Here is a 27,964-nt window from a genome sequence, read left to right on the forward strand (position 1 = left end):
TATATATATATATATATTCCCAAGCTGATTTTAATAATTATACATTTATTTACTTCATTCTTTAAGGCACAGTCAATTAACTATGCATGATAAACAAAAAACTGTATTTGGAAATATACTTCTTTTTATTAAAGAGGAATAGTCACATTGTCCATGTATCACTGTGCCTTTATGTTTACTGTTTATCAGAACAGTAAGATTTTGAAATTCATAATGATAAAGATACAGAATTCATAAAAAAATATTCAGTTAAAAAAAAAATTAAAGCAAAGGCTGTAAAGAAACCATTTTAAAAGACACAGACAGTCGAATGTCTTGAGCAGTTCTTGATATTTTGTTTTATCTTATTCATTATAAAGGAATTTATTTTGGGTAAGAATGAGTATGGAAAATAAATTTCCTGAAAGAAATATTACACTAAAAGTAATTCTTCAGCATTCATAAAGTTAACACTTTTTACCTTGCAAATAGTAACCAACAAGATCTAAAAGAAAATTTCAGAGCTTAAGTGGTAGCCTAATTTTCAAAGTATTAAGAAAAAAGGTAGTTACGAATAATTCTAAGAAAAGTAACTATTTATTAAAATGCCAAGATGAGCTATACTGCCATGCAATTGAAAAAACAATGTAAGTGCTTCACATTAGATATTGAGAAAAGTGGTTTGACAACTATTTTCTTTTTATTGGTAATGATGTAAAAGCTAAAATAGAATTTCAGAAAACTGAAGAAAAAAAATTTTTTTACAATATGTAGCTTATCATTAAAAAGTGACATATATAAAAATAGTATGTCATCAATGCTCAGCCAACTGATACATTTATGGCAAAGCTTTTCGAAAAGCTTTATCTTATACCCAAATAACAAACAAGTACAACTTATCAAACAACAAAATTCAAACATTTTTTTTTAATACAACAAATAATCAATTAACATTTACTCAATACGCCAAGAAATACGTCTAACAAGAAAAGAAACTTTTCAAAAAGCTTTACTTTAAAAGTAAAATTCTATTTCCAAGTACAAATAATTAAATTATAAAATTGAAAAAAATAATACATACACAGTAGGCACATATTCACCAGGGAAACTGTCTGTAGTATATGATATAAGCATACATGTTTTGCCTACTGTTCCATCGCCAACGACGACACATTTTATAGGTCTTCCGGCGGAGACACTACCTGCTGGAGCCCTCTGCATCAGAAATATTGGATGTACCTATTGCGGGAAAAAAAATCTTTAATTCTATAATCATACAAGTTTCATAGAGTAACATTTTGCATACCATAGAGTTCAATTTTTCACTTCTTAAGAACTTAATGCTTATACTTTTTTTGATAAATAAACGTAATAAAATTAATCAATATTTATTTTAAATTTTAGTTAATTTATTGCACTTTCCTTGAGTTAATTGGTTTTTACAATTTTTTGACTTTTAATTTAAATGAAATAGAAGGCGAGTCAGTTTATATTACCAAGAGTGAATTAAGAAAAATTTAATATCAATATCAAGTTTTAAATAATAATAAAAAAACAAGAAATTGCAATATTTTTGTAATGTAAAAATTATTATTTTTAAATTTATTGACAAATAATAAGTAAAACGTTACACGTATAAAAAAAACATGCGATAAATTATTTTTTTTCAGAGATTTAGAGTAAATTTTAAACTTTTAAGCTATGAGAAGCTTTAATAATACCCTTACAATATAAAATACAAAAATTAGTAAATTTACTGATTTATAACTTATGATAATGAAATAAATTTTTGGAAAATGTCTAGTAGTTATATGAGCAATGCCATTTTGGGTAAGTTGGACCAAATGTGTCAAAGATTTTCTTAAGCACCTAAATTTTAGTATAATTAGGTACACAATTAGGAACAACTACAGTAAAAGTTCGTGGCAATCTTGTGCAAAAAATACTTGTTTTAACTCATATTAGAGCCTCAGTTAATGATATAAAGTACAATAAAAATTTTGAGCTTAATTTAGATGTATCACTAGGTTAAAATAGAAAAGGAAATAAAAAAGGAACAAAATAATGAGTCGTAACAGATAATGTAAGGCAAAAAAATAGCATTCTGAAATAAAATTTAAATAAAGAGATATTTTCAATTAAATCACACCATTAAATACATTAAATTTAAAACATTTAGGAAATATATAACACACCAAACACAGCCATACATAACAGTTTATAAAATTATTTATGAATCGTTGTATAGAACATATATAAAGTGCAAATAATATCTGATTCAATAATATTAAAGTTACTTTAAACAGAAAATTATTCTCAAATAATGACTTTACAGAACATACAATTAAAGTTTAAAGAATAAATTATTATATAGCATGATTGTATCCAAAATCTGCATTTATATTATCACAACATTTTTAAAGATTTTTTTATCTATTATTCATTTTTTTCACATATAATTATTATAAATAAACAATCATGTGAAACAATTAAAGTTGAAAGTGTTTGCAATTTATACTGCGATATAAAATAATGTTAAGTAACAAAATCTTTGTGGTTGAGTATTTGTCATTCTATCAAAATATGTTTTTGAATTTTAATTGAATTGGGCTAATTGTCGGTATTCGGTCTTAGTCTGAATCAATACTTCAATTTCAGAGTAATTTAGGTGATTTGTTATCGTATTAAAATTTTACTATAACTAAGCAAAGGTAATGTGAAAGTAAGATTTGGAGAAATTAATGAAATACAACTTCAAAGTATATATTAAGTGCAGAATATGAAAACTAATATGCAATATAATATCGTAAGTTATGTAACAAATAACTCAGGAAAAGTTTTTTAAGCTATGATAATTGAAAATTCAACAAAAAAATAGCTAACTAAAACAAAAGGCAGCAAACAATAAAGCCGATTGTAGTATATCCACCAATTTCAAAACTTTATTTACACTACAATTAAATTTAGTTTAGCGGTATTTCTAACTCTTGATACTTAAGGTGCTGATGAACAGAAACAAATGAAGATTGCAAGAATAAAAGAAAAGTGATTCTAAATTGTTACAATCAATAAAAAGCACATACCTTTTGATTAAAAAAATTATTTTAAATTTTTTATCAGAGCGTCAAGCAGAGATCACACAACACCAACCCCAACAAAGATTTTCCGTCCGGCGAAAATTTTCCAGTTACCACCCAAGAAATAAAATTTCGAATAAAGCAAAATGTTATTTTAATCCTTCAAAGTAATCAAACAGGAAGAAGAATCAAAATAATATACAATTTAAGTAAGAGTGTTCGTGCTATTTTTTATTATTTAAAAATTAACAATGTCGCTTCTGTTTCATGATGACTCATTCTATATTGTGTTTGGAAAATTGGCAACTGAAGTGTATGTCACTTTGAGTCGCGAAATGTAAACAAACAACCAAAAAAAGTCGACGGTAGTTATTTTTGTTATCTATTTTGACAATTTTTTAAAATTTATAGAATTCGAAAAATAGTTTTTATTAATAGCTTTTTTAAAGAGTTTTTTCTTACAAAATTCATATATATTGTTTTTCGTTTTCTTTTCAGACGTCATATAATTTGTCACTACTATTTTTACAAAATAAATTTTACCTCTTTTTTTGCGATAAAAAATTGTTTGTTTCCCACCACTTATCAGAACAATTTTTTGTAACAATCGTCACACAAATTTATCTTTATGTTATTTTAATTTAATGTAAAGAACCGATAAAAATGGGTCGTAAAGGAGGAATCTTCACAGTTTAATTGATTACAAATATACGCTATATTTTAAAAATGAAGTATCTACCTATATTCATTAGCAATTTTCAGCTTCCTAAAAAACATATTTTTACCATATGGTTTTATTTAAATAATCGAAAATAAAATACCCCTTTTAATTGTGCGATCTTTGTTTTTTAGAATAAATTAATGCAGGTTTGTTGTTGAAGTAATTCTATCTTTTTAATTTTTGGATGTTTATCCAGCTGTTAAATACTACTGTTAATTACTTCGAAAAACTCGCCCATATTTCCCAAAAATAATGAAATTGAATTTTCATAAATTTAATAATCTAAATTTCTTTTCTGTAATAAAAACTAAATATTAATTTGATTCTAAATCTTTTTTTTTATTGATATTGTTGAAAAATTATATTAACATAGCTAAATATACAATGCTTTTTTATTGAACTAGAATTATATTTTTTAAATGAATACTTTGGCTAGCAATTTACCACCTACCCATATTTTATTTTTTTCAGTTAAGATATTCATTAATCTCATATTAAACTGTTAATATGTCATTTTCTTTATTTATTTGAAAATTAGAATCTCAAATATTGAAGCTAACATTCTTATAATTTTATTTACATTCTTTTAATGACTTAAATTTCAACTAAATATATATTTTATTTTCTTATTACTCTACTTTGTAATTACAATAAAATATTTAATCTATATTGTTATCATACTTACTTCTTATCACTGATTCTAATACAAATGTTCTATTTTTAAAATTTTAGTTGAGCAAAATTAGCAGAACAGCCATGCCATTTAATAGTTTAAATGGTAAATATGTTAATTCTAAGTCAATTGAGAGACTTATTTCAATAAAAGATGATGAGAACATACCAGGTGTTGAGGATATTTCGATCATTAGTGCTTCTCAAGATATTAAACAGGTAATTCTTTACTATTTTTGAATGATTTAATTTTTCTTATTACTGTAACAGCTTAAAAAAATTGTTAGAGCTTTGTCTTTATTTCCTTGATGTAATTTAATAAGCACAAAAATCTGCCTGATAAATTTTTTTAAGAAAAACTTGCTTTAAGATTTATAGCCCATTGCTTATGACACTTAGCATGGTGAAGCCAGTAATTTTGGTCCTCTTATTATACCAGCCGTATGTTAATTATACCTTTTTTTATGTTTTATAATATTTTTGTACTCTTTTATCAAATGCGTACCAACTTCAATTACAAAATTATTTCAACTCAAAGCAAAAATGTCAACATCTTTTTAAATAATATTTAATACCATAAATCATTAGTGAAGTATAAAAACATCTAAATTTACTGATGTGTTGCAGTATAACCTAAAAATTATCTTGTTGAAATCAGTGACTCTGAATACTGCTTAACTCTAATATTTTGCACAAAATTACAAAAATAATTATTTCTTAACTTTGCTTAATAATGTTTCTGACTGTAAAAATGTTTTATGTTTTTTTTCCATTTCCATCGTGGAAGCCTATTTAGTCTAACCTCTTTTTCCATAAGCTTCATATCCAAAATTATCCTTCCAAATATTTTTCCATGGTATGGAAAATTATAGACTGAAACTATTTTTATTAACTGTATCCATTGTATTAAATTTTGGTACTGATATTGGTCTAATGTCAATCAAAAAATTATATGAATATCATTTAAAAAGTGTTTCAACTTGTTTCTTGACTTTTCTCAAAATTAAATAACTTTGAAAATGGGTTCTTTATAAAGTAATATGGTTGGGTATCATATAGCCAGATTAATCAATTAATTTTGTTGTTCCATAATGCCCCTGATAATATGGTGAATCTACAAACAAAGACCACAAGCAATGAAAGTCAATTTTAAAATAAACTTAGAGTACTCTATCTTAACATGATATCTCTTTCTTCTTCTTCTTTTTTTTTTTTTTTTTTTTGCGCCTAAAAGTATTTTCTAATATACAGTTTCAAAATTTTTCAATAACTTCAAATTGTTAAAACCTCTGCAACTATGCATAGATCGTAATATTTTATTTAAATTAATTAAGATTCTGTCAATAAAATAATCTCGCTTCCATTGTCTGATCCATGTCAATCATTTACGACAGATTAATATATTTAACTGGTCGAATTCTTAAATATTTCCTTTTCTGGTTTAAATTTTTATCCTCATTTATTATCTGAATGCAGTTTAATTAATACATTCATACTAATGCGTTACTTTAACCTTAATTATGCTGATGACCAATAGTTGTGTTAATGTTTGAACTAAGTGCAGAAAAAATAACTTTTCAAAAGTTCCCTTTTCTCAATTCATATAATTTTTTTTCCAGATTAAGGAAATAATTCGAAATAATCACTGGAGTATTGACCATCCTATTCGTCAAAATTTATGGGAATGCTTGACTAATCAAATATCCACTGATGAGCACATTGATATTTATCATGAATTAGTAAAAGATCTATTTGGTAAATGTTTTTTTTTTTTCATTTATATTTTGTTAGTCTTGTTTTTTATGGAAAAATTTCTTGGAACAAAAAATCTTATTTTTTACTGTTGATATACTATCTGCTAATTTTAAATCAATGAAATCTTGTTTTCTTTTCAATTCTTATAGTATGCTTTTTTTGCTTTATAATTAAAATTTAAGTGAAATTTATTTAAAAATCTGAATTATTCATAGGGGGACCTTGTAGTTTCATTTCATTAAATTAAATTTTTTAAACTGATGCTTGAAAGTTTGATTAAACTGTTGTAGTACATGGCATATATATGTTAACATAACTGTTATAGTATGTGGCCATTTATAGTATATGGCACATATATGTTCAGAAATTTTTAGAACCAGTATGTCAAAACTTTTACTAAAAAGAATAATATTAGGTTTTTTTCTATGTTAGAGGTCCTACAAACTCACCACTTTTCTAGGCTATTTAGTTATTGTAAATTGATATACTTTACAAACACACAAATTCTAATTATTGGAATCCATCTCCAATGGGTCCATATTACAATAGCTTTCACTACTGTCTTCTTTTTTTTTTTCCTTTTTTTTTGTAATATCTTGTCAACTAAGAAGTTTAATATAGCTCAGAAGGTTTTTATACAACATGGTATTCTGGCATGTGATGGATATTTCATAAGCATCTTAATATTTTGTACTTTTACATGATACCTTACTTATGCAAATGGGACTTGTCGTTCATGAAAAGTTTTTTGATTTCTCCAGCTTATAAAATTCACTATTCAAGTTTTGAATTTTGAAATTTAAAATAATTTTCAAGAGTAAATCAAAACACTCACCCTCAAGACAAAACAAACTGCACTTATAATAGAAAGGATAACATTTCGTTATTATTTTATTTTTCTATATCTCTGACAAATATATTCTTATTTCTTTTCTAACATTCTATTTTAGAATTATTAGTAATTTAAAGCTTATGTTTTCTATCATTGACTGTTTAATTTTTATTTTTGGGAGCCATTTATTACAATTGCATTTGGCATTTGAACATTTTACTTACTTTATACAAGTAAATAAAAGAAAATTAGATTTTTACATTTCTAAAGTTAAATAAAAGACTTTGAAACAATACTGCTCAATAATCAATTATGTAATTGTTCTTTTAAAAATATTCTGTTAAATATGTTGTTTTCTATTCTTAACAATTTTATTTTCAGGCGACAACTACTACAATTGCAGTTTGCCTTCATTTGTAGATCCAGCCTACTGTATTCGCTATCATCTGAATACAGATGGAAAACAAACAGTGGAAAAAATCCTTCAGATTATTCGTCAGTCAAAGCCAGATATAACATATTGCCCTGTTTTATACCCATTAATAAGCATCTTTTTACATTACATGTCTGAAGAAATGGCTTATTCTTGCACAATGAAGATATTATCAGACAAACAAAATTACATTTCACAAACCAAAGGAGATCATACAGCTTCTGCCTATTTAGTCATGAAGCTCTGTAAAAAATATGCTGTAAGCATTTTTTTTAGCTAAAAAATCTTAATTTTTTGTGTATTTGTTTGTTTAAATTAATATCAAGCTCTGTCATTTTAATTATAAGTTGAAATGCTCAAATATTAATATCTAAATCTCAACTAATCTTATATTCTGAGATAAATATATGACAGTATAAACCTTATTATGTTAAAATATGCAATGAATAGTATTCTATAATAACTCCCACTTTCTATCTTCAAAATTTGTCTTAATTGGAAACTATTTATAATAACTTCTGTCATATATTTATTTTTAAGTTCAAGATCGATTACAATCTGCTATTTTTGTTCTATGATAAATATTTGAAGTAGTGGTGAAAAATTCATTTGATAAATTTGGAATACTTTCCTTTTCAGTAGTCAAGATGTTGTTAAGTATCAACAATTAGTTATAATATTGTGATGTTGTCCCTGGGAGCCAAAAATTAATATTAGATAATAGAGTTGTAAACAGACTGTGGGGATCATATCTGTGTGTCACAAGTAAAGGACACCATGTCCATTTGTTTCAAAAATTGAGTTAATACCATGCTTATGTTGTAGATTTTTCACTCTGTCTTGTGGTATAGGGCACTTATGTTCTGTCATAGTAATTGGTGAAGTTAGGCAGTTTGAAAAAACACCATGTCCAACTTTCTCTAGAGATACAAGATTGTAAAATCTGCTTTCCTCAAAAATTACATTTGTGTGACATGGTGTCTTTTACCTCTGACGTACAACTAATTATTTTTAGAAGTGTTTCAAAATTAAATTGTGCATCTCTGAACATTAAGATATATCTTTTGAAAATTTTACATAAATTTAACTCTCCACTTTAAATGTTGTCAACATCATATGCCTAGATATAGCTTTTGTATCAACAACTTTTCATTACGAGCCATTACTTGAGGATCCACCATACATCTCTACTTTTGATCTGTATTTTCAGTAAATTTTATGACCTTTTCAACAAAACTAAGCCATTTTATTTTCTGTAGATTCATTAAAATGGTTCATAGAAAAAAATTTTGGAATGTCTTTTATTTGTATCTTCTTTCATGTTTTTCAAATCATGTATAACATGCATGTCAAAACTATGATATCAGATTTCTTTCTTCTATTTTTATTTTGATGTTTAAGTTCTTAAGAACAAGCCATTTAAAAATGGCTATATCTTGTTAAAAATATTAGACCGTCTTATAGAGAAAAATATATGAACTCTAGAAAATGGCAAGTCATCAAAATTTGTTCACTTAAAATATGCTTTTCTTTATTAACTCCTTTTATTATTATTAATGAATTTTTTTAATGACACAAAATGTAAAGGTTTTATATCCTTGACAAAAAAGAGTTGAGTTTTGTTATATATCGATGCTAAAGTCCTAGATGTTATCTGTTATTAATCTGATTTTACAATCTGTTTAATCAATCCTGATCATAACTTTCTGCAATTCATTTTAAACAAGAAGTTTTGTATTTCATTTATACATCACATTCATATAATAAAAGTCAAGTCTTATTTTAATATCGTATCTATGTTGCACAAATATTAAGTTTCCAATACCTTTGTAGCTGCACTAATTTTTTATAACACTTTAAGGAATACTCTACCTTTTGTCACAAAACCCAAACTAAATCTTGTAAATTGGAAACAATTTTTAAAAAAAACACACACACATGAAGTTATTTTTAAGCTTTTAGAAAGCATCTTAATTATCATTTAAAAATGTAAATTTTCTGAGCCTATTACAGTTAGGTTTAAACAGAAAGCAGTCTTTAAATATATTTAGTAATAATGTTTTAACAAAAAAGACAAAAGTAAAAAATTGTTATTATAGTTTTTCTGTCCAGCAAAAATCATTCTTAAGATGAATTTTTCCCCTCTAAAAAGCACCCATGCAACTTTTCTGAAAAGTCTAAAGATATTAAAAAGTAAAGAATAGCATTACCCTTAAATATGCATTCACTTTCAGTTTAAATTTCAGTATTAATATTTTGTACGAAAGTTTATGATGGCATAAAAGCAACTATATGTGTGCCCATGAAATGAAGTGCTCTTGTGATTCAGACGATTAGGAAATCACTGACACGCTAGGCCATACTCGAGGGATGAAGTGAGAGACAATTGTCCTGGGACCAGAGGTTACTGGCAGTTCAGTTTAAATTCCTTACAAAAGATGCATTTTTAACTATTTTTTCTGAAAAGAAAATTACTGAAAATTCTTTTATAGCAACTTAAAAACTAAAATTTTTAATAAAGTGTCTTCAAAAATCCTATAAAATAGGACTTTTGTGCTTTGAGGAAAGAGCCCACCATGAATTTCATCCTGGGACCTGTAAAACCTGTATCCTAACTTGTTCAATCACTGACAGAGAACCAGAGATAGTGAGTTTAGTCCTTACAACAGACCAGCAACTGATGTGTGCTTAGATGCTGTCCACCTTCTCTGATTTGGTCTAAATTACATGGAAATCCTATTATGGCCATTCATTGATAATTCCCTGAAAGACAGTGTTAGATGCAAAAGTAAAATTTGTATTTTGTTCACAATGAAATAAAAAAATTAAGTGTGTTAATATATTAAGCAAGCATGTTTAACATCGTATTATGAATAAGGTTTCTTTATATTTCTCATCATTGTGTTTATTTTCATTAAAGAATAATTGTTTTGTTTGTTTAAATAGAAAAATGCTTATCTTCAACTTGAAAAAGAACTCAAAGAGCATGAAGACTTGGAAAACATGTTTCAAAATTGGATATCCTGGATTTTTAAAGGATTACCATTCACATATTTGGTATTTATTTCTTTTTTTTTTATCTTAAGCTAATGTTTTACTTATGACTCAGAAGTAATAGCTCTTGCTTAACTGATCTTGTATTTAACAACATTATGTTATTATAGAAATATTTTCAAAGTTTGTAATATTTTTTAAAGTTTGCTAAAAATTCATGATTATAATAAAATGCACACTTATTGGAGGTGAATTGGTATCAGTATATTTGATACTTTATGCTTAACACTTAAAATTATGAAGTACTTTAAATGAATATATCATGAAGTTCAATTAGTATAAATTATTCTTTCAAAATATAATATTTAGTAAATTCAGAACAGTACAGCTTTAGCTTCTGCTTAGTACAGCTTTAACTTCTGCTTAGTACAGCCCTAGCTTCTGCGATAATTACTTTCAATTATTTAATGTTATTCTGAGTTCTTACTTTTGTCACCATATTAATTGTGTTTTATATTTTAAGGCTAGGACTTTAATTAAAAAAATCAATTATCAACTAAACTTACTCTTTTTCAGATTTTGTGTAATAGTGTATGTATACATTTTGTTTATTTCTTCAATTATTTGTGATCAGCAGTTTATAATCTACCCTAAGCAATTTTTTTTAATAACTTGACAGTTTCTTTTTTTTCTAATAATATTTAATTAGAAAATTTTTAATTTTCTGCCAATAAATTAATCATTGTCATTTGATAGATTTTGAATTACATTGGAAAAGTTACCTACAAATAGCATAAATACAATTACTTATAACTAAATTTTTTTAAATTTTCTGCCTTTATTTATTTATTTATCTAATGGCTTTCCTCATTTTAAGTATGGTCAACTTTTATTTTTCATTTATTTCTTGAGTGAAATTTATGGAACAGTAAGTTAAAGTTTTCCTTTGTCATCTACACATTTGGCTAATTTTTTTACCGGACAGATTTGTAAATGCATAGGTTTCTTAGGAAAATGTCTTTTTTTATGAAACATTTGTGTTTCAAATTTAAGTCAGGACTTTTTTTATATAATGTTTTGATTTCCCCTTTAGATAAAGGGAGTTGGAAAACTATTTATAATTTATGTTTGTTTCTTTTAAAGTATTTATAAAAAGCTACTTAAAATAAGTGATACTGCAAAGGGATGGATAAGTATTCCCCAATATCATTAATAAAAACATTTATAGTTGCTACTTAAAGTTTATTGTAAATGTTTTTCCAAGCAAAATGTATTTAAAAATGAATTCAATATTATTTCAGTTCACTATTATTCTGCATTTCGTTTCAATTTAATCATTATTTGAATTATTAATTTAATTAAATTTTTTTACTGGGTTCTCCAAAATTAATCAAAAAAGGGCAAATTATATTTTAAAAAAAACAGGTGGTGATAAAAATTTGTGACTTGGCATCTTCTGCTAAGGGATCCAAAGGGCCAAGTTTTAAAATACAGTGAAACCTCTCGGAAGCAACACCACTCACCGATCCACAGTAAAATGGTCATTGATGGAGGTTGGTCACTCTTAGAGGTTGCCTCCATTGACTTTGAAATTGTTATAGAGGATGCATGATTTTTCGCAAATGATTTTAATATTTTAATTTTAGTCGGTGTCACTTTCTTGGAGTGGAAATGTTCTGTTGGCTTCATTAAAAGATGTATCAATGAATAAAATTTAGTGCCTATAAAAGGGATCCCAACTGATATAATCATGTGTAAAAACAAATTTACCAATTTTCAATGATAAAGATATTTTAAATAAATAAACAATTATGCTTTTTTTTGGGTTTAAGTTTGCATTTAATTTTATATCACAAAAATTACTTAGCTTTAAAAGATGAGAAGAGGCTTGTTTGTCTGGGATGCCTGTTTTTTCTAAAATAAGTTTTTTTTAAATTGACTTGTGACTTGTGAAATAAATCATTGATAGCATCGTCTTTAGTGTACTCTGAATGCAGCAAGAGGTTGTATCATCAAAAAGAGCTCTCTAAATAAGTGCTTCACACAAATATTTTAAAAACATTTTAATCTACTAATTTTTTTGTTTTGTTATTTTTTCTTGTTTCCTTAATTGACCTTTTCCGCATTTAATGCAGATGTTTTCCCGGTCATTGGGAGAGGTTTTAATGATCTTTCCTCTCAGAAGTAGTTGTAAATAGAGGTGATCTTTCCTGGAGGTTTCACTGTATAAAGTTTGTCAAGGTGCTAGTAACTGAGAACAACTATAATATAGTATATTCAAAATAAATACTATTTGAAACTCACACAGTAACATTTTACAATTAGTATAAAAATTAAATTGACAAAGGACCTTGCAAATATTTTAGCTAAAATAGTTTGATATGCTGCCCAAAACAATATTTTATTGTTGTTTTCAATCAGAAATGCCATATGTTGACATTTTGTGTTACTAATTTTAAAACTGGTTCACTGAGCAAAACCCAGTACATTACTATCTTTGTGCATTTTTTTTTATTGATTTCTCACCTACTCACAATTATATATAAGTATACAATTAATTTTTTGAACATTTAGTATTACTTCCTAAATTTTTTTGCAACTTATATGTGCATTTTTTTCATTGACTTATATTCTTATTTAAGGTTCGCATTGTTGATTGTTTCCTGGTGGATAAGAAGAAAAGCTTATATCGAATAGTTATTGCTTTGTTGATACTATATAATAAAAATGTTGGTGAGTATCCTTGTTATGAAAAAATTTCATATGTTAAATTAGTTTTTATATTAGTATTCGTTATTATTGTATAATGAATTAAAAATTCAACAAAGTCGGTTTTTTAGTTAACTATTTCTCTAATTTTAATTCAATCAAAATTATATGAACTTAATTAATTATAAGAATTTATCTATTTTATATTATTTTACTTGCTGAAAAAGCACTAAAACACTTCAAGTTACTTTTTATTAATAAGTTAAGTGTATAATTATATTTAGCTGCTCATTGTACTAACTGGTGGCTACATTATAATAAGGAAAAAAAATTTTCGCTTGTCTTTAACTTTTTGTAAGTTCTATATTTTAGAGGGGGGGGGGAATTCATTGCATAAAATTAAATTATATGTATTTTTTGATAAAATTTATATATGTATATTTTTGCTGATTGTATTTTTAATTTGTGAGCTGAAACTAAATAATTCCTTTGAGATTTAGAAAATTGCTGGTATTTTTTATTAATATCTGTTTACTATCATATAGTGAATTAATTGTATGCATCCTTATTGTCATTTACTTTATGCCTGAAAAATTGTTACTTAACACCCATATTTAGAACTTTATTAATAATTTTAAATTTTATGCATTTTTAACTATTTATATAGCTTTTTAATGTGTCTTTTTCCTCGTATTAAGTAGAATGATATTATCACAATGAAACTGAGCATCACTTATAGATTAACTTAAGTAAAAAAAATTAGTCTAAGAATATTTTCTAAAGATTTAATTAACTCTTATCTAAAAATATAAGTATCATTTCTATTCTTTCTATATTAGCTCTATTTTAAAGAGTGCAGTATCTCAATATTTGAATTAGGGGCTTGGTCTAGTGAGTGGTAACACTGTCTACCTTAAAAAGGGTGTATGTAAGAAATCAGCATTTTTTTTATTACAAATAAACTTGTGGGGGTGGAGTTAACGCCCATGCCAACCTTCATCTATCAAAAGGTACCTCGTGATTGAATCAAGTTAGCACGTCTTATATACCAGTGAATTGATGTTTAATATTCGTAGTGGTACTTACGCCACAATACTCCCCCACCAGAATTTTATCAGGGATAGAATTCGATGAACGGATACCACTGGTTGCTGTACTTAAGACCGGGAGAGAGAGTCACCGGGTGTGTGAGTGCTGAAAGTGAGAGGTGTATTAATTTCACAGTCGTAGTTGCTCCTGTGTTGCCATTAGCAGTTGAGTGTATGCAGGCTGACGTTGTGTTAAATCGAGACAAGACTGAGTAGCAACAGCGTGAGGAGGATTGGATAATGTCTCATTCATAAGTAGCAAGTCAACTGTTTAATGTGAACCATCCATCGAAGTAGGCGTCACCGTCAAGTTATTATGCGAATTGGGCGTTACGGCGAGTACAAATCACGTCCAGAGGTCACCAATGTGGGGGCGGTGTTATCGACAATGCAAACCTTCATCTATCAAAAGGTACCTCTTGATTGAATCAAGTTAGCATGTCTTATATACCAGTGAATTGATGTTTAATATTCGTAGTGGTAGTTACGCCACAAACTTAAGGTAAATTTTTAACTTATGCATTGCCTTTTCTAAATTGTGTTAAGACATACCCCAAGCCACTTTATCTTTAAAAGATATTTATGGTAATAAACACTGAATTTTTTGTTTGTTTACATTTAAAACAAACTTTTTTTTAAAAAATGTTTTTAATCACAGACAAATCAACTTCTGAAGATCTTGGAAGTTTGCAAAAGTTAATGGATTTTTTCCAAAATATTCCTGTTCCTGTTGAAAAAGTCCTTAAAGTAATGTATACATTATAGTATTTTATCAACTCTTTCTTTGCGTTGTCTTTTTTAATAAAGTAAATGCTGTTTGTTGTAAAAAAATTTTTTGTCTACTTACTCGTGTCAAATAACAATAAGTTTTTGAAATTTTTTAAATTATTGCATCTAATAAAATGCATCTAAAATGAAGCAAGATTGCGTAGCAAAAAAGTAAAAAGCTTCAATAACCGTAGATAAACACCTCATTTTTTTTATAAGATTTAAATTAATTAGTCATCGTGAGTTTATCACCCTTTTGGAAAGGGAGGTACCAGATATTTCAGCTGTTCACTGCGTGATTCACAGACAGTATTTAGTATGAAAAAATCTCAGTGACCGTTTGCATCAATCATTGCAATATGCCATATCTGCTGTGAACAAAATTCACAGTAATGCTCTCTAAGATCGATTATTTAGACAACTGTGTAAGAAAAACCATGAAGAATTCAATCGCTTGCAATATACACCGAGATTCACTGACTTTCCAAAAGCTTCTGTCTCAATAGGTATTGGAATCTTTTCGACTCTGTGCTTGAGGTCCTCGAAAACAGAAATGTAGCTCTAAGAGACAGATTGCTAGAATTTAAGAATGACTTTGGCTGATTTATCTGTAAAATTTAATGGTATTAATGTACGACTTAAAGGCGACGAGCTCAAATCGATCCCTACAAAATAAGTTATTTTCGCCTTTCTGAAAAAACTGATTTTGTTTTAGCAGAATTTTGGTTGGAATGAGTTCAGCCATGCAGGCAAAATTCTCTCTGATGATGCACATGCACAAGAATATTTTCAACACCTTGACTCTTTGCACATGGACTTTTCTGACCACTTTAAAGATGTTTTGTTCCCTCGAAGTCCCTCAATGGGTTTATGAACCCTTTTGTAAATATTGAAACAGCAGAGGTTCAGATTTACGAGGAATTGGTCGAACTTTTAACTAATGAAACTTTGAAATGGTAATCGTCTCACAGAATTTTTACTTAACACTAAAAAGACTGAAATACCTATATTGCTCAAAAGCAGTCAAAATGACTGCATAGAAAAACTAATGAATAAAGAAAGCATAACTAATGTATAAAGAAATTTTTTTTAAATAAAATTTAATATTTTTGTTATTATTTTCAGTTACATAACAAGTTATTTGTAAATATTAACAATAAAAAAATTATATGTTGTACAAAAAGTCACAAAATTGTAAGAAATTGTGTTATCATTGTTTTTCTAATTGAAATTAAAAAGCAGTCAAAATGACTTCCATGGGCAATCTAGTGTTAAAGGTAACAGTCGTCTCTATCTTGGACTGTAGACTATCGTTAAAAAATTTTTTAATTGCGTTCCCTGCCTCCTAACTTGTCGAATGTGGATTCAGTGCTGTTACGGATCTTGTCACAAAAAGAAGAAATCGACTCGAAATTGTGCAAACGTGGGTATTTGCATCTTCATCTCACTAAAAGTATTGAACCGAGCGTTAAGGAATTGGTTCTGAACCATTAAGTACAATCATCCCACTAACATAGTTACTTGAATGTTTTGTTAATACTACTTTTTAGTGTTACAAAATTATTTTGGGTGTTATTTTAATTATCTAATTTAGAATAAATTATTCTTTTTAAGCATAGGTTTCTTAGTTGTATTTTTTTTTCATTAAACATATTTATTTTGATCATAACAAATAAACGGCGATTACCTGCCGTGAGAAAATTATCAAGTTAATTTATTCTTTTTTAAAAAACCAAACAAATTCAAAGCGTGAAAAAATTGCTTAAAAATTTGCCTCTTATAATTCAGCACACATCCCTCCGTCTCCATGCTCAAAATAGCAGGATTTTTATAAAGGGGGGCGTTGAAATATTTTTTGCTCCTTAAGGGGGCTGCAACGTTAAAAAGGTTGAGAACCTTTGCACTAGATAAAGTACAAAAGAAAGTGAACATCTTAGGTAATTAACTGAATAATTAGAATTAAAATGTTTTGTTGGATTTTTATTGTAAATATTCTATAATAATTTTTTGAAAAAAAATTTTCTTGACACTAGACACATAAACAACAATCGACTTATTGTTTTTATGAAGGTTTAACAATTTCAGAGAGTAGGTATATTGAAAGTATTTTATAATTGCTCAAAATAAAATTCTCTTTTCAACAGTAAACCCAACAGCAGTAATCAACTGATGGTTTTTATGTGATAAAGATGAATTTAAGTGTGACTGATGTATGTAATGTTATACATTTCTCTTTCCTCTGTGTTTTAAATAGATTCTAATAGATAGTTCAGTAGATAGTTCTAATAGATAGTTCTAATAGATAGTTCAGATTCGTGCTTTATTTAAATTTATTAACGACTTACCAGTTTCAGGTGGGCACTGCTTCAAGGTTAAATTTACTAGTATTTTCTTCTTAAATAAAGTGTTTTTTACACATTCTTTCTTTTGAAATCTATCCTTTTTATAAAAAATGCTCTCATTTTGTTATTATTTTAGCAAAAGTTAATAAGGTTAGAAAATATTTCATAACTCTAAAGTGTTTCCATCTTTAACTCACAGAACAACAATATTGTATGTTTGTTATGTAGATTCGTCATTGTTACTCAGTATCTATTTTTTTAAATAGTTATTTTTCTTTTTAATTCCTATTTCAGATGGGATATGGCATACGAGGATTCAGTGAAAAACTTGTGAACCAACAACTAGTCAAGGTACAGATGACCTTAAAAAGTCATACAAATCTAGGAGGACGATCACAATCTGCAGATAGATTGTCCCCTTCACAATCTGGATATCATTTGGGGATCAACTCATCAGATCAACCTATTATCAGACAAGTATACTGATTTTAGATATTTGTTTTCTCATACACTTTAAAAGTTCAATTAATTAATTATTTTTATATTGTAATAAATAGAAATTTATTATAGTTTTTTTTTCAATACTTTTAAAGATAGATTATTTTTCTGTAGATGGCACCACTACGGTAAAGTTTAAATTCAATCATAATAATAATATTTTTTTTAGAAATTTTGAATTAGTCGTTTAAAATGGAATTTTTGGGGTGAAATCTGGGTAACTAAATTTATTAATATTTATTGAGGATGGTAGTATAATTTCTATGGTGTATTGGTGGATTTATGACTGTTTTTTCTCAGGGACTTTTTTTTTTGGTTCTGACGTCCGCCGGATGGGGGATGACTCTGGACGTGGTAAACAGGTCAGTCTAGATTCTTTCGCCTTGTTGAAGAGAGGATAAAAGAGAAGCGATGAATGTGGCTAGGCGCAGTAGTAAAAGGGCAGTAGTAATCAGCAGTAAGCAGTTAACCAGACCAGTATCCTGGGGATACGGAGTTTGTTCGCTGAAAGAGTGGTCCGAAACAGTACCTCGGAGATGGTGGATCGTAACCTTAGGGAAAGCTAAACTGAAGTCTCTAGCGGGAAGGACTACCGAGATTAGCCGAAAGCCGATATCCTCGAGACGATGGGCCAAGTCCGAGGGAATCTACGCTGGACGTCTGGTGTTCCCCTTCTACATGCCTAAGCCTCTTGAAGTTAGAATAGCTGGAGAAATTTCGAGATCCTAGCCGAGGAGTTTGTCCATGAGTTCATCTACCATTCCAGTGGGCGGTTCCAGAGAGCAAACAGTAAATTCTTTTGGGTACTTATAAAACTTTAAATTTTATTTCATTAACATTTTAGAGGAATCATTTACCGTAAATTCTGAACTGTTATGTTGTGTTTTTTTTGTGTAGGAGAACAATCAGTATTTAAGTGTGATTTATAGATATCATAAACCAAGTCTGTGTTTTTAGTAATGTTAAATGCAGTTTTTATTTTTTAAATGTCTTTTTTGAACTGTAGTAATTGAAGGTTATGCTTGAGTGTTATAAGGTTGCATTTTAATTTTAATTAATGTATAAATGTTTATTCCCATGTTAGCATTTGGAAATGTGTGAAATTATGTTTTTTGAAGATTTAGAGGTGCAATAAAAATGAGTTTAAAATGTTAAAAGTTTTCTGTAATTCATTAGATATTTGTCTACTAAATAACCTGGGTAACCGTTACTAAATTTAAATTTAAATCTTTTCTTCCTTTTTATGTTCATTTAGTGTTTTTCTATTTATTCAAAACTCTTTTTATAGTTGAAAATGGATTCATCTTGTCGAACGAGGTCTGTTGGTGTTGTGGCTTTGGGCAACTTCAAATCTTGCATTATCACCCCTGAACAGGTAAATTATTCATACAAATTACTGGATGATTTTTTTTTAATTAAGTTTATTTTATTTGTGACAGCAACAATTTTAAGCCACTTAATAAAGTGGTATTTGTTCTGCTTTAGAGAATTTTTAATAAATAATAATTTTTTATGTTAATATATTTTTCGATTTGATAATCATTACAATTTACGATAATCATTTCAATCAATCTGTAGTAATTTACAATTTCAATCCATGCAAACATTATTGCTATGATTCATGATAGCTTATATAGCTCATATAATGGTAAGATGAGAGATCTTCATGAATGTTGAGATGAAATAATATTCTATCATAATTTTAAGATTAAGTATTAAGAATTTTATAATTATGCTAAAAAGTAAAATTTAGTTTTCTCCTTGCTTAATGTAGTAATTTGTATTTCATTAACATATTACAAAATTTCATAAACTTTTAATATGAATCTTCAAAAAGTCATGCATATGTAGTATGGAGATGATAAAATATTTATTAATTCACTGAATGTAATAATCCAGTGTGTATAATAATTCACGAATAATGAATGAAGTTTCCCAACTACTGGGCCCTTGCTTCAATTTATTACTTGCTTATAAAAAAAGAAAATCTTCTATGAACATGAAGGTGCATCTACATCTTGAATACTTTTAAGTTAAAAAATTTTTGTATGGCAATTATGTAAAATGGATAAGATCTATTACCCTGTTTTTTTTTGTGTTCCTACCCAAAATTTCAGCATTTACAATAACTTGTTAAATAATTATTGGTAAAAACTATTGTTGTTAATAATTTTATGCTTCTTAAAAATATTCATATTTTTTGACAAGATTTTTTTTTCTCTTTATATATATTTACTAATAAATATATACATCTATGCCTTTTAATTGAATCTCCTTGAAAAAATATTCATTTAAATTTAATTCAATCTATCACTTTTATGACAGCTGAAGAAAATAGTTTCCCATGGACGGTTCAAAGAGGCAGTTGAGAGAGGTTAAGAATAAAAGAATTGTCACATCTGAAAAACAAGAATGAGTCTGAACATCAAAGGCATAAGAATTATTAAAGATGTTATGAAAACAAAGGTTACAGATGTTTACATCACTCTAAAAAGGATTAAATTGACGGCTAAAAGACTTCTAAACAAAAAGAAAAGAATGGGCAACCACTAATAAAATAAAATGTACCACAAGCAAAACCTAATACACATTCTGATAATCTTTTTTTCTAAAATTTTTGAACCTAATAAAGAAAGAGTATCAAGTGCTAAGTCAATGATTGATGAAGGCAACCAGCATTCTATATAAAATATAAAGCAAGAATGCATGAAGGAAATATAAGAAGCTCAAGCTCTGATAGATGCTGACCAGAGAATGTTGAATATTGCCGAATAAAATGTTCCCTATAAACATAACTTTAAGGATAGATTTAATTGTATTATTATCAATTACATAATTTGAATTTAGTCCAGTAAATTAAAAACGTTATTTTGAGATTGATAATCTATTATTAGAATCTTTATAATTTTGTTAATAAAATTAATGCTAGTTAGAAATTAATTAGGGTAAATTTTTATTTATTTAATTATTATGATTATATTAAGAAAATAGGCATAAAGCAATGTATTTTTAGTTAAAAATTCCCATATATTTTTGTTACTTCTATTCCTGTATGCATTAAAGAGAGACCATTATATTTATTTTAAATATTATAAAAAAAAAATTCCTATCTTGAAAACCTCTATCCATTCAAGCTTTTCTTACAAAATTTTTGTGCTTAGTAGATTTATGCTTTGTACTCATTTGTTTTCAATTTTACTTAATATTTTTTAATATAATGTTTCCTTATTTGTTTGTATGTTATAGATGAGTGTTATTTGGAGTTGGCTACCTTTAAGAATTTCCATGTCTCAACCAGAAGTAATTTATTCTTCAAATGAACACGGTGTGTGCCTAACAGCATTTTACATGACTGTAGGAGAGTGGGAACCTACAATTTTACTTATCAAGTCTACAAGTGATGAAGTAATTATTGTACAATTATTAGTATTCTATAGTTCGCATAATATTAGGATTAAACTTATGCTGTGAAACCTCCTGTTATGGACACTCCTGCAAAACGGACACCTCTCAATGAGGACATATTTTTAATTCCTCGTGAATCTTCTATGAATAAACCATCATGTACATTCTCGGCAAAGCGGGCGCTTCCATAACCATAAGCATTATTTTCTATCTCTTCAAACCGGACACTATTTTATCTAAATTTGAAAAGAATAAAACTTTTTCTTCTTTAAATTGCCAGAAAAAGTATGCAACTTTTCAACATTTTTAAAGCATGCAAATTTTGTGCCTTTTCCATAACTAAAAATATTCTTAAGCTTTTTCACCACTAAAAAATCAATTTTTCTCCTGTCACTTTGCCTTATCTTTGCAGAGAAAGGAGAGAAAATAATACTGCTCATTCGGATAGCAGCATCTTTTCATCTGGATGAAGCAGGTTATGAGACCCCAAATGAAATGACGTGTTAAATGTTCTCAATGCTTCTTCTCCACTAAAAATTTCTTTCACTTTCTTATAAATTTGAAGACTGTATTTAACACAGCTGGGGTGAAAAAAAAGATAATAGAGACATAATCTTTCATATGAATCAAACATTCATATGAATCAAAACAAGTTATATGACAGTGTTCATATGAATCAAACATTTATTCAGCACTTGATAGATAATTAATTGTGAATATATCAACTCCATAGATCCTCATGTCTTACAGGCAAGCATTGATTTGTTTTGTTTTCTGTGAATTGCAGGAGGTTTACTTTCAAGGAGGTATTAACCACGTTTCCTATCAAGTGATGGATAGGTGTTCCGGGGTGTAAACGTAATAATTGAAACCGACTAAGGACTAAAAGCTCTTATTCCGTATCATATGACTGACTTAAATATCTGTTTTAATAGGAAAATTATATTCATTTATCTGTAGCTACATCTAGAATTATGTATTTATATCAACTTTTTCACATATTCTTTTTGTATAGAAAAAAAATATTCTTTAAAGTTTTAATAAATACCCTTGTAGATAGTTATTGTAGCATATTTAATTATTTCTATATCATTGAAAATATTCTAAGAACAATTTACGGGGATAAACTTCGTTACTAGGGTACCCTTCCAAACAAGCAATTGTAAACAAGCAATTTTTTCGGTCCCAAGAGTGTTCACTTAACCGAGGTTTCGCTGCATATTTTGAAAATGTGTTGTATGTTATAATAAACTAAGAAATTATAATTTTCTTGCTTATAATGTTTTCCAATTATGAAACTTGTGGAATCAATTTAAAAACTACTAATTGATGAAAAAATATTAATTTTGGTTCTTAATCAATTAAGATACATAGATGATAATTTTATGAGTGATGTGACTCTATTAATAAACTGTACTTTATTATTAGTTTTTTTATTTTTTGAGTTTTTCTGCAAGATGCTAATAATTAAAATTTATCTTTACATTTTTATGTATTATAAAATTTCTTTACTTAAAGAAATTCTGTTTCTTATATAGGATAAAATATATCTTTAGGAGGTAATATTGATAAATTATGTAGCAATATTACAGAATATATTAAGGAAATGTTACATTATATGTAAGGGAAATGTATAATATCTATATATATAAAAGAAATGTATGTAATATTACTCAAAACTTTCTGGTAAGTCTGAGAATTTCATTTCAAAAATTGAAGGAAAGCAAATGCTTTCAAATTAAAATATAATCTTTCTGTACAGCATTGTCTATAAGGAATGCGTGTAGTACAATAAAATTTTTACATCTGTTTAAGCAAATTCAATTAGTTAACAAAAGCAAATTTAATTAGTTTTGTTTTGAAAGGTTTTGAACTTATTTTTTATCAGATTATTGGAGCGTATTGTTCTTCAGCTTGGAATGAGAGAAATTCAAGTGATGTTCAGAACAAAAAGTACACATATTTTGGAAATGGGGAAACATTTCTATTTACTATTTCTCCTGAACTGAGAAAGTATCACTGGGTTGGATCTGTGTCTGGTGAAGATGTGCCTCATTCTGCAAAATTATTTATGGCAGCAGATAACCATATGATCAATGTTGGTGCTGGGTAAGTTTACCCAGTTTATGTTTTAACCAGTTAATGTTTTAACCAGTTATATAAATTAATCTATCTTTATCAGTCAATATCATTAATTTTTAGTATAAAAAGTTTTGCCACTTTTTAAATTGGAAATGGTATCTTTTTGCTGTTATTTTTCAATCTGAAAATGAAGCTAAAAAAATTAGTTTAGTTTTAATGGGTGACACTGGGAAACAACTTTTTTTTGTACTATGTTGCACGAGATTTTTAAACAGATCTTAAATACCTTCATATTGCTGCCTTGCCTGCAATCTATTTCTATCTCCAAGCTGTAGTTTTTTTTTTTAATGACATTTTTAGTTCATTTTTTGTCGAAATATATAAGTTTAGAAATCTTATAAATAACAAGAAGTCACATAAATGTTACGACATACTTCTAGGGGAGTTTGATCCCATCATCAAAAATAGAATTGCTTAGGAATCTGGAAATGTCACGAAAGAGCGCTTCCGTATTATGAACTGATTTTTCGTTTGCTTCTGAACAGATCACAATAGGAAAACGTTCCACAATAGGGAAACTTTCCCTATGATGACATTTCTGGGTTAATGCAGTTTTATTCCTGATATGTGTCCTAACTCCTCTACAAGTCCGATGCAGCGATCATGTGACCTCCTGTTATATATAATGTTTTTAAACTTGTACATTTTGCCAGAAAATAATCTAAAAATGACATTTTAAAAAAATCTGTTGGTTTAAGAGCAAATATAATTTCAGATTTTAAATCTCCACACATGAGTTAGGTGATAGGTGAGTTAGGTATTTGCATAAATGCAATATAAAATTTATTTCCTTGTGTAATCCACAAAACCCCACCTAAGAAGACTGTGAAAGGAACCCTTCATGGCTAATTCTCTTTACTGATTTAAAATTTAAACTATATAAAAATATGAGTTCAGATATGACAATAATAAACTATAAAGTCAAAATTATTTTTTAAAAAAAATTTAAGGTCAAATTGCAAACAAATAATTGGCAGAATTAGTTGCTGTTTTGGAAAGGTGAATTTATCCAGTCATAATTTGCTTGCAATTCAATATTTTAGGGGAAAAAATGCCCTCTTTGTAACTTCGCAGTTTACTTTTGGGTTACCTGAACTCATATTATTTTTTATATATATTTTATAACTTAAATTATTAATGTATTTGTAAAAGAATTTGCCATAAAGGTTTTCTTTTGTGGTACAGTGTCTCCGCTGTATAATTTGTAACATTGGCCTTCTATCCAGCTATAACAGTAAAGGCTTCCCTCTTAATTCTTTCTTAGATGTGTTCTTGTCAGCATCTTGGATCTAACCGCAAAGTTTTTTAATGATTTAAAGTAATCATACGAAGAATATATCTTTAAAATCATTAATAAAAGTTAGAATTAACTGTTTAAAATTTTTAAAATAGCCAATTATTGTTTTTCCATACCCTTCCTTTTGATTATCTAATTTATATTATTTTGATTATCTAATTATATACTATTTTCTTGGTCATGCAATACAAATTTAAATCTGTTATATGTAAGCTAATAAATTTTTAATGCTATTGTATTTCTTTCTATTTCTGCAATAAATGTAATATAATAATTCTTAGTTTCCATGCATATTCAGAGACTGTTTCACCTTTATTTCTTTTGAGTATGTTTCCAGATAAAAAAAGTGTAATCAAAAAAATAATATTAAAAAAAAAAATTCATTTGAACAGTTTCAGAATTCTTATCCATTCACCAAATTATGTTGTTAAATAGTTTTTAATGTTCGATTTATAAAAATATGCATTTAATACATATTTGTATTATAATTAATATATTTATATTAATTATGATAGCAATGGACAGGGCCTTTTACTGGATGACAACCTTCTTTATGGAAGAACCGAACATTGTGATACATTCGACAATGAGCCACTGTGCAGCTCAAATAATTTTCAGTGTAAAGTAGTTGAAGTTATTGGCTTTAAGTAATCAATTTTGATTAGCTGAAGATCTGAGAAAAATATATATTTTACATTTTTGCTTCTTAAACTTGTAAACCATGACTTTATCTATAATCAAAATTATATATTTTATATTTATAGCATTAAAAATGCTTATGCTTAAAATATTTTTTACTTAAGATTAAACAGTAGAAAGATTAAAAAAAAATTTTAAATATATAAAATTCATGATTTTACTTTAAAACATATGCTGTTAAACTTCTGTACTATTTTTTATCGTGCATGTAAGTTTCTTCTAATGTTATAAGTTTGATAGTCCATTTTTTTGAGGAGTTATATTCTGTTATACTCAGATCCTTGTTATAATTTACTAAATGGTTAATTCAACATTTTTTAATGAATGTCTTTTTAATCATATTTCTATTATTAAAATTTAATTCAAGAATTTATATTGCAGATTTAAAAAATTTTAAAATATTATCTTTTTTAACAAAAAGATATGTTTTAGTTCAAAATATGTTTGTTTTAGATTTGCAAAATATTGTTTTAATTTAATAACTTGTTCCAAAATCTACAAATTTGCAATGTAGAAATGCTATTAAATTCTTTGCTCAAAGGAAGCATTTACAACCCTTTAATTGATTTGAGGACTTTTTTTATCAGCTTTATTATTTATTTGTATTTCTAGTAAAAGTAGTTTTGTTGTGTAGTCTTTAGTATAGGTTTTGGATTTTTGCAATGTTTGCTCTCTTTTACAAAATTACTCATTTGAAAAACGCTCATCTGATAAACCTGATAATGATTTATTTGGTTTCATGTTTACATTTGTAAACATTTGAGTCTCATTCATAAATGTTTATATTAAATGAATAAAATAGAATTTTTTTTTCATCCTTTATTTACCTTTTTTATTGGTAGAAAACAAATACCAATAGAAATAATTTTAAATGTATTGTTTAAAATTATTCATATAAAAGACATGTGTCTTAAAGTTATTAATTAGGGAAATGATTTAAACTTTCTAAGTAGTGTGCAATTCTCTTTTGATTATTTTTGCTTTTAATAAGATTGGGCATGTGATTCTTCCTCTAATTCATGGCATTCCACGAGACTGTTGATTTGTGGACTTAAGCGAATCAATAATTTATATTCTTGCAAAATTTTTATATTAAATTTTATTTTATAACTAAGGCAAAATCTTGTAATCGAGACTTTTATTCTGCACTTACCAGCTCTCTCTTTTCTTTCTTTTTTTTTTCCTAAATTCTAAATCCTTGATTTTTTTCGCAGATTTGTTGAAGAAAAACGCAACTTCAGATAAACTTCCAAAACATGAGACTGAAAAATGTAAAAAAATCTATAATAAATTCGTCTAGAATTAATGAACTACTGAGGCTAATACAAAAGTATAAACTTGATTACCTAAAAAGTAATCCCAAGATAGCAAACATTTCAAAGGGTCGCTTTGCTAGTAAAAATGGTGTTTTTTCTCATTTTTTTTAAACTTATATTTTAATGAGTTATAATTTTGTTGCAAAGAACTTTTTAATAAATATGATATAGGTCCTCCTTTTTTTTTTATTTGGCTATAATTAGATCAAATTAGTTTTTAATATAATTTTACGGCATGGCAATTTCGAAACGTGCATTTCAGTGATCTCTTTTCAGTGCACGCTATACCATCTTAAATCCGTTTTTCAATCTTTTTTTTCTTTTGCAGTTAATGCTATTGATTCTCTCATGATTTTTGAAATTCTGATATTATTACAATGTGCAAAATTTGAATTGTGCAATTGAGTAATCACTTTTTGATGCGCTTGATTTGCAGTGATTCCTTTGTAAATCCATAGGTGTTTCGATCATTTTATCAGCTATTATTGCTACCAATTTTCGCAGTTATCTTTTTTAGATCGCTATATATTTCTGCATTCAAATCGTGCATTAATTCGTCACTGTTTTGATCGACATTTCATCAGTTATTGCTGATATCTACGAGTTTTTTTTTTATTTCGATATTTTTATACAATATTATTAAGAAACGAGAAATTTGAATCGCGCATTTGAGTAAATACCTTTTCACATGCACCATTTGCTCTAACTCCATGCAGTGTTTAGATCATTTTTCGTTTCGTTTTTCTGCCGTTATTGTTCTTAATTTTCACATGATATTTTAAAATTCCGATATTATTATGATACAGGAAATTCAAATCGTGTACCTGAGTATTCACTATTTGACGCGATAATTCTATCATCTTTTCAATCAATTTTTCGACTTCGCATATTTTTTAAAATCTCAATATTTTAAATACAATACTATTTATTACTACACGTGATTACTCAGGTGAATCTCTTAATTGACCACTCTTTTCTTTTTTCAGTTATTGCCGTAAATTTCACAGTTTTGTCTATCCTTTTTTTTATTTTTTAAATGCACAGACTACTTGCAAAGAGTGATAAAGCAGGAATATGTTGTAAATTTTTTTTTCAATATATTTTTTTTAATTCTTTACTGTGTTGACGAGAAAAAAAGTTGGATAAAAAAAAATTCTCTTTTTAAATTCTATAAATTTTACTTTTGTGCATAGAAATTAGCTTTTTTTTTATCTACTGTGTAATATATATATATATA

The 27,964-nt window shown here is 27.2% G+C and overlaps 2 protein-coding genes across 6 annotated transcripts in view; one reads left to right on the forward strand and one right to left on the reverse strand.

The window, feature by feature from the left end:
• Positions 1-3,340, reverse strand: part of LOC107454494 (Rac family small GTPase Mtl) — a 13,815-nt gene extending 10,475 nt beyond the window's left edge. The window contains exons 1-2 of one of the 2 annotated variants that reach the window (XM_016071705.3): positions 3,063-3,340; positions 1,061-1,218 (exon numbers count right to left, since the gene is read on the reverse strand). In XM_016071705.3, the coding sequence (XP_015927191.1) occupies positions 1,061-1,200 (140 nt within the window). In that variant the 5' untranslated portion in view covers positions 1,201-1,218; positions 3,063-3,340. Of the gene's footprint in view, positions 1-1,060; positions 1,219-2,862; positions 3,016-3,062 lie in introns of those variants that run through there. The other variant, XM_016071706.4, reaches the window with a different exon arrangement.
• LOC107454493 (GTPase-activating protein skywalker) lies at positions 3,296-25,543 on the forward strand. Of its 4 annotated transcripts, none has more exons than XM_016071703.4 (12): positions 3,296-3,421; positions 4,510-4,668; positions 6,069-6,204; positions 7,418-7,728; positions 10,416-10,526; positions 13,106-13,196; positions 14,919-15,007; positions 17,665-17,847; positions 19,157-19,243; positions 21,115-21,273; positions 23,162-23,382; positions 25,228-25,543. In XM_016071703.4, exons 2-12 carry the CDS (start codon positions 4,534-4,536, stop codon positions 25,361-25,363), a joined length of 1,659 nt encoding a protein of 552 aa, XP_015927189.1. In that variant the 5' UTR covers positions 3,296-3,421; positions 4,510-4,533; the 3' UTR covers positions 25,364-25,543. The 4 variants fall into 4 exon arrangements, 3 of the variants coding, with proteins under 3 accessions (XP_015927189.1, XP_015927188.1, XP_071035861.1); XM_016071702.3 differs by having other exon boundaries at positions 3,421-3,923; XM_071179760.1 differs by lacking the exon at positions 3,296-3,421 and adding an exon at positions 3,676-3,787.
• Positions 25,544-27,964: the final 2,421 nt, after the last annotated feature.

Source organism: Parasteatoda tepidariorum, chromosome 4, assembly GCF_043381705.1.
Source record: "Parasteatoda tepidariorum isolate YZ-2023 chromosome 4, CAS_Ptep_4.0, whole genome shotgun sequence".
Taxonomy (NCBI): Eukaryota; Metazoa; Arthropoda; class Arachnida; order Araneae; family Theridiidae; genus Parasteatoda; species Parasteatoda tepidariorum.

Excerpts from the sequence above, each read along its gene's own strand:
- LOC107454493 (XM_016071702.3), top strand. Across the intron at positions 6,205-7,417 it reads ATTAGTAAAAGATCTATTTG|GCGACAACTACTACAATTGC; the intron begins GTAAATGTTTTT and ends TTTTATTTTCAG. Across the intron at positions 21,274-23,161 it reads TCAAGTCTACAAGTGATGAA|ATTATTGGAGCGTATTGTTC; the intron begins GTAATTATTGTA and ends ATTTTTTATCAG.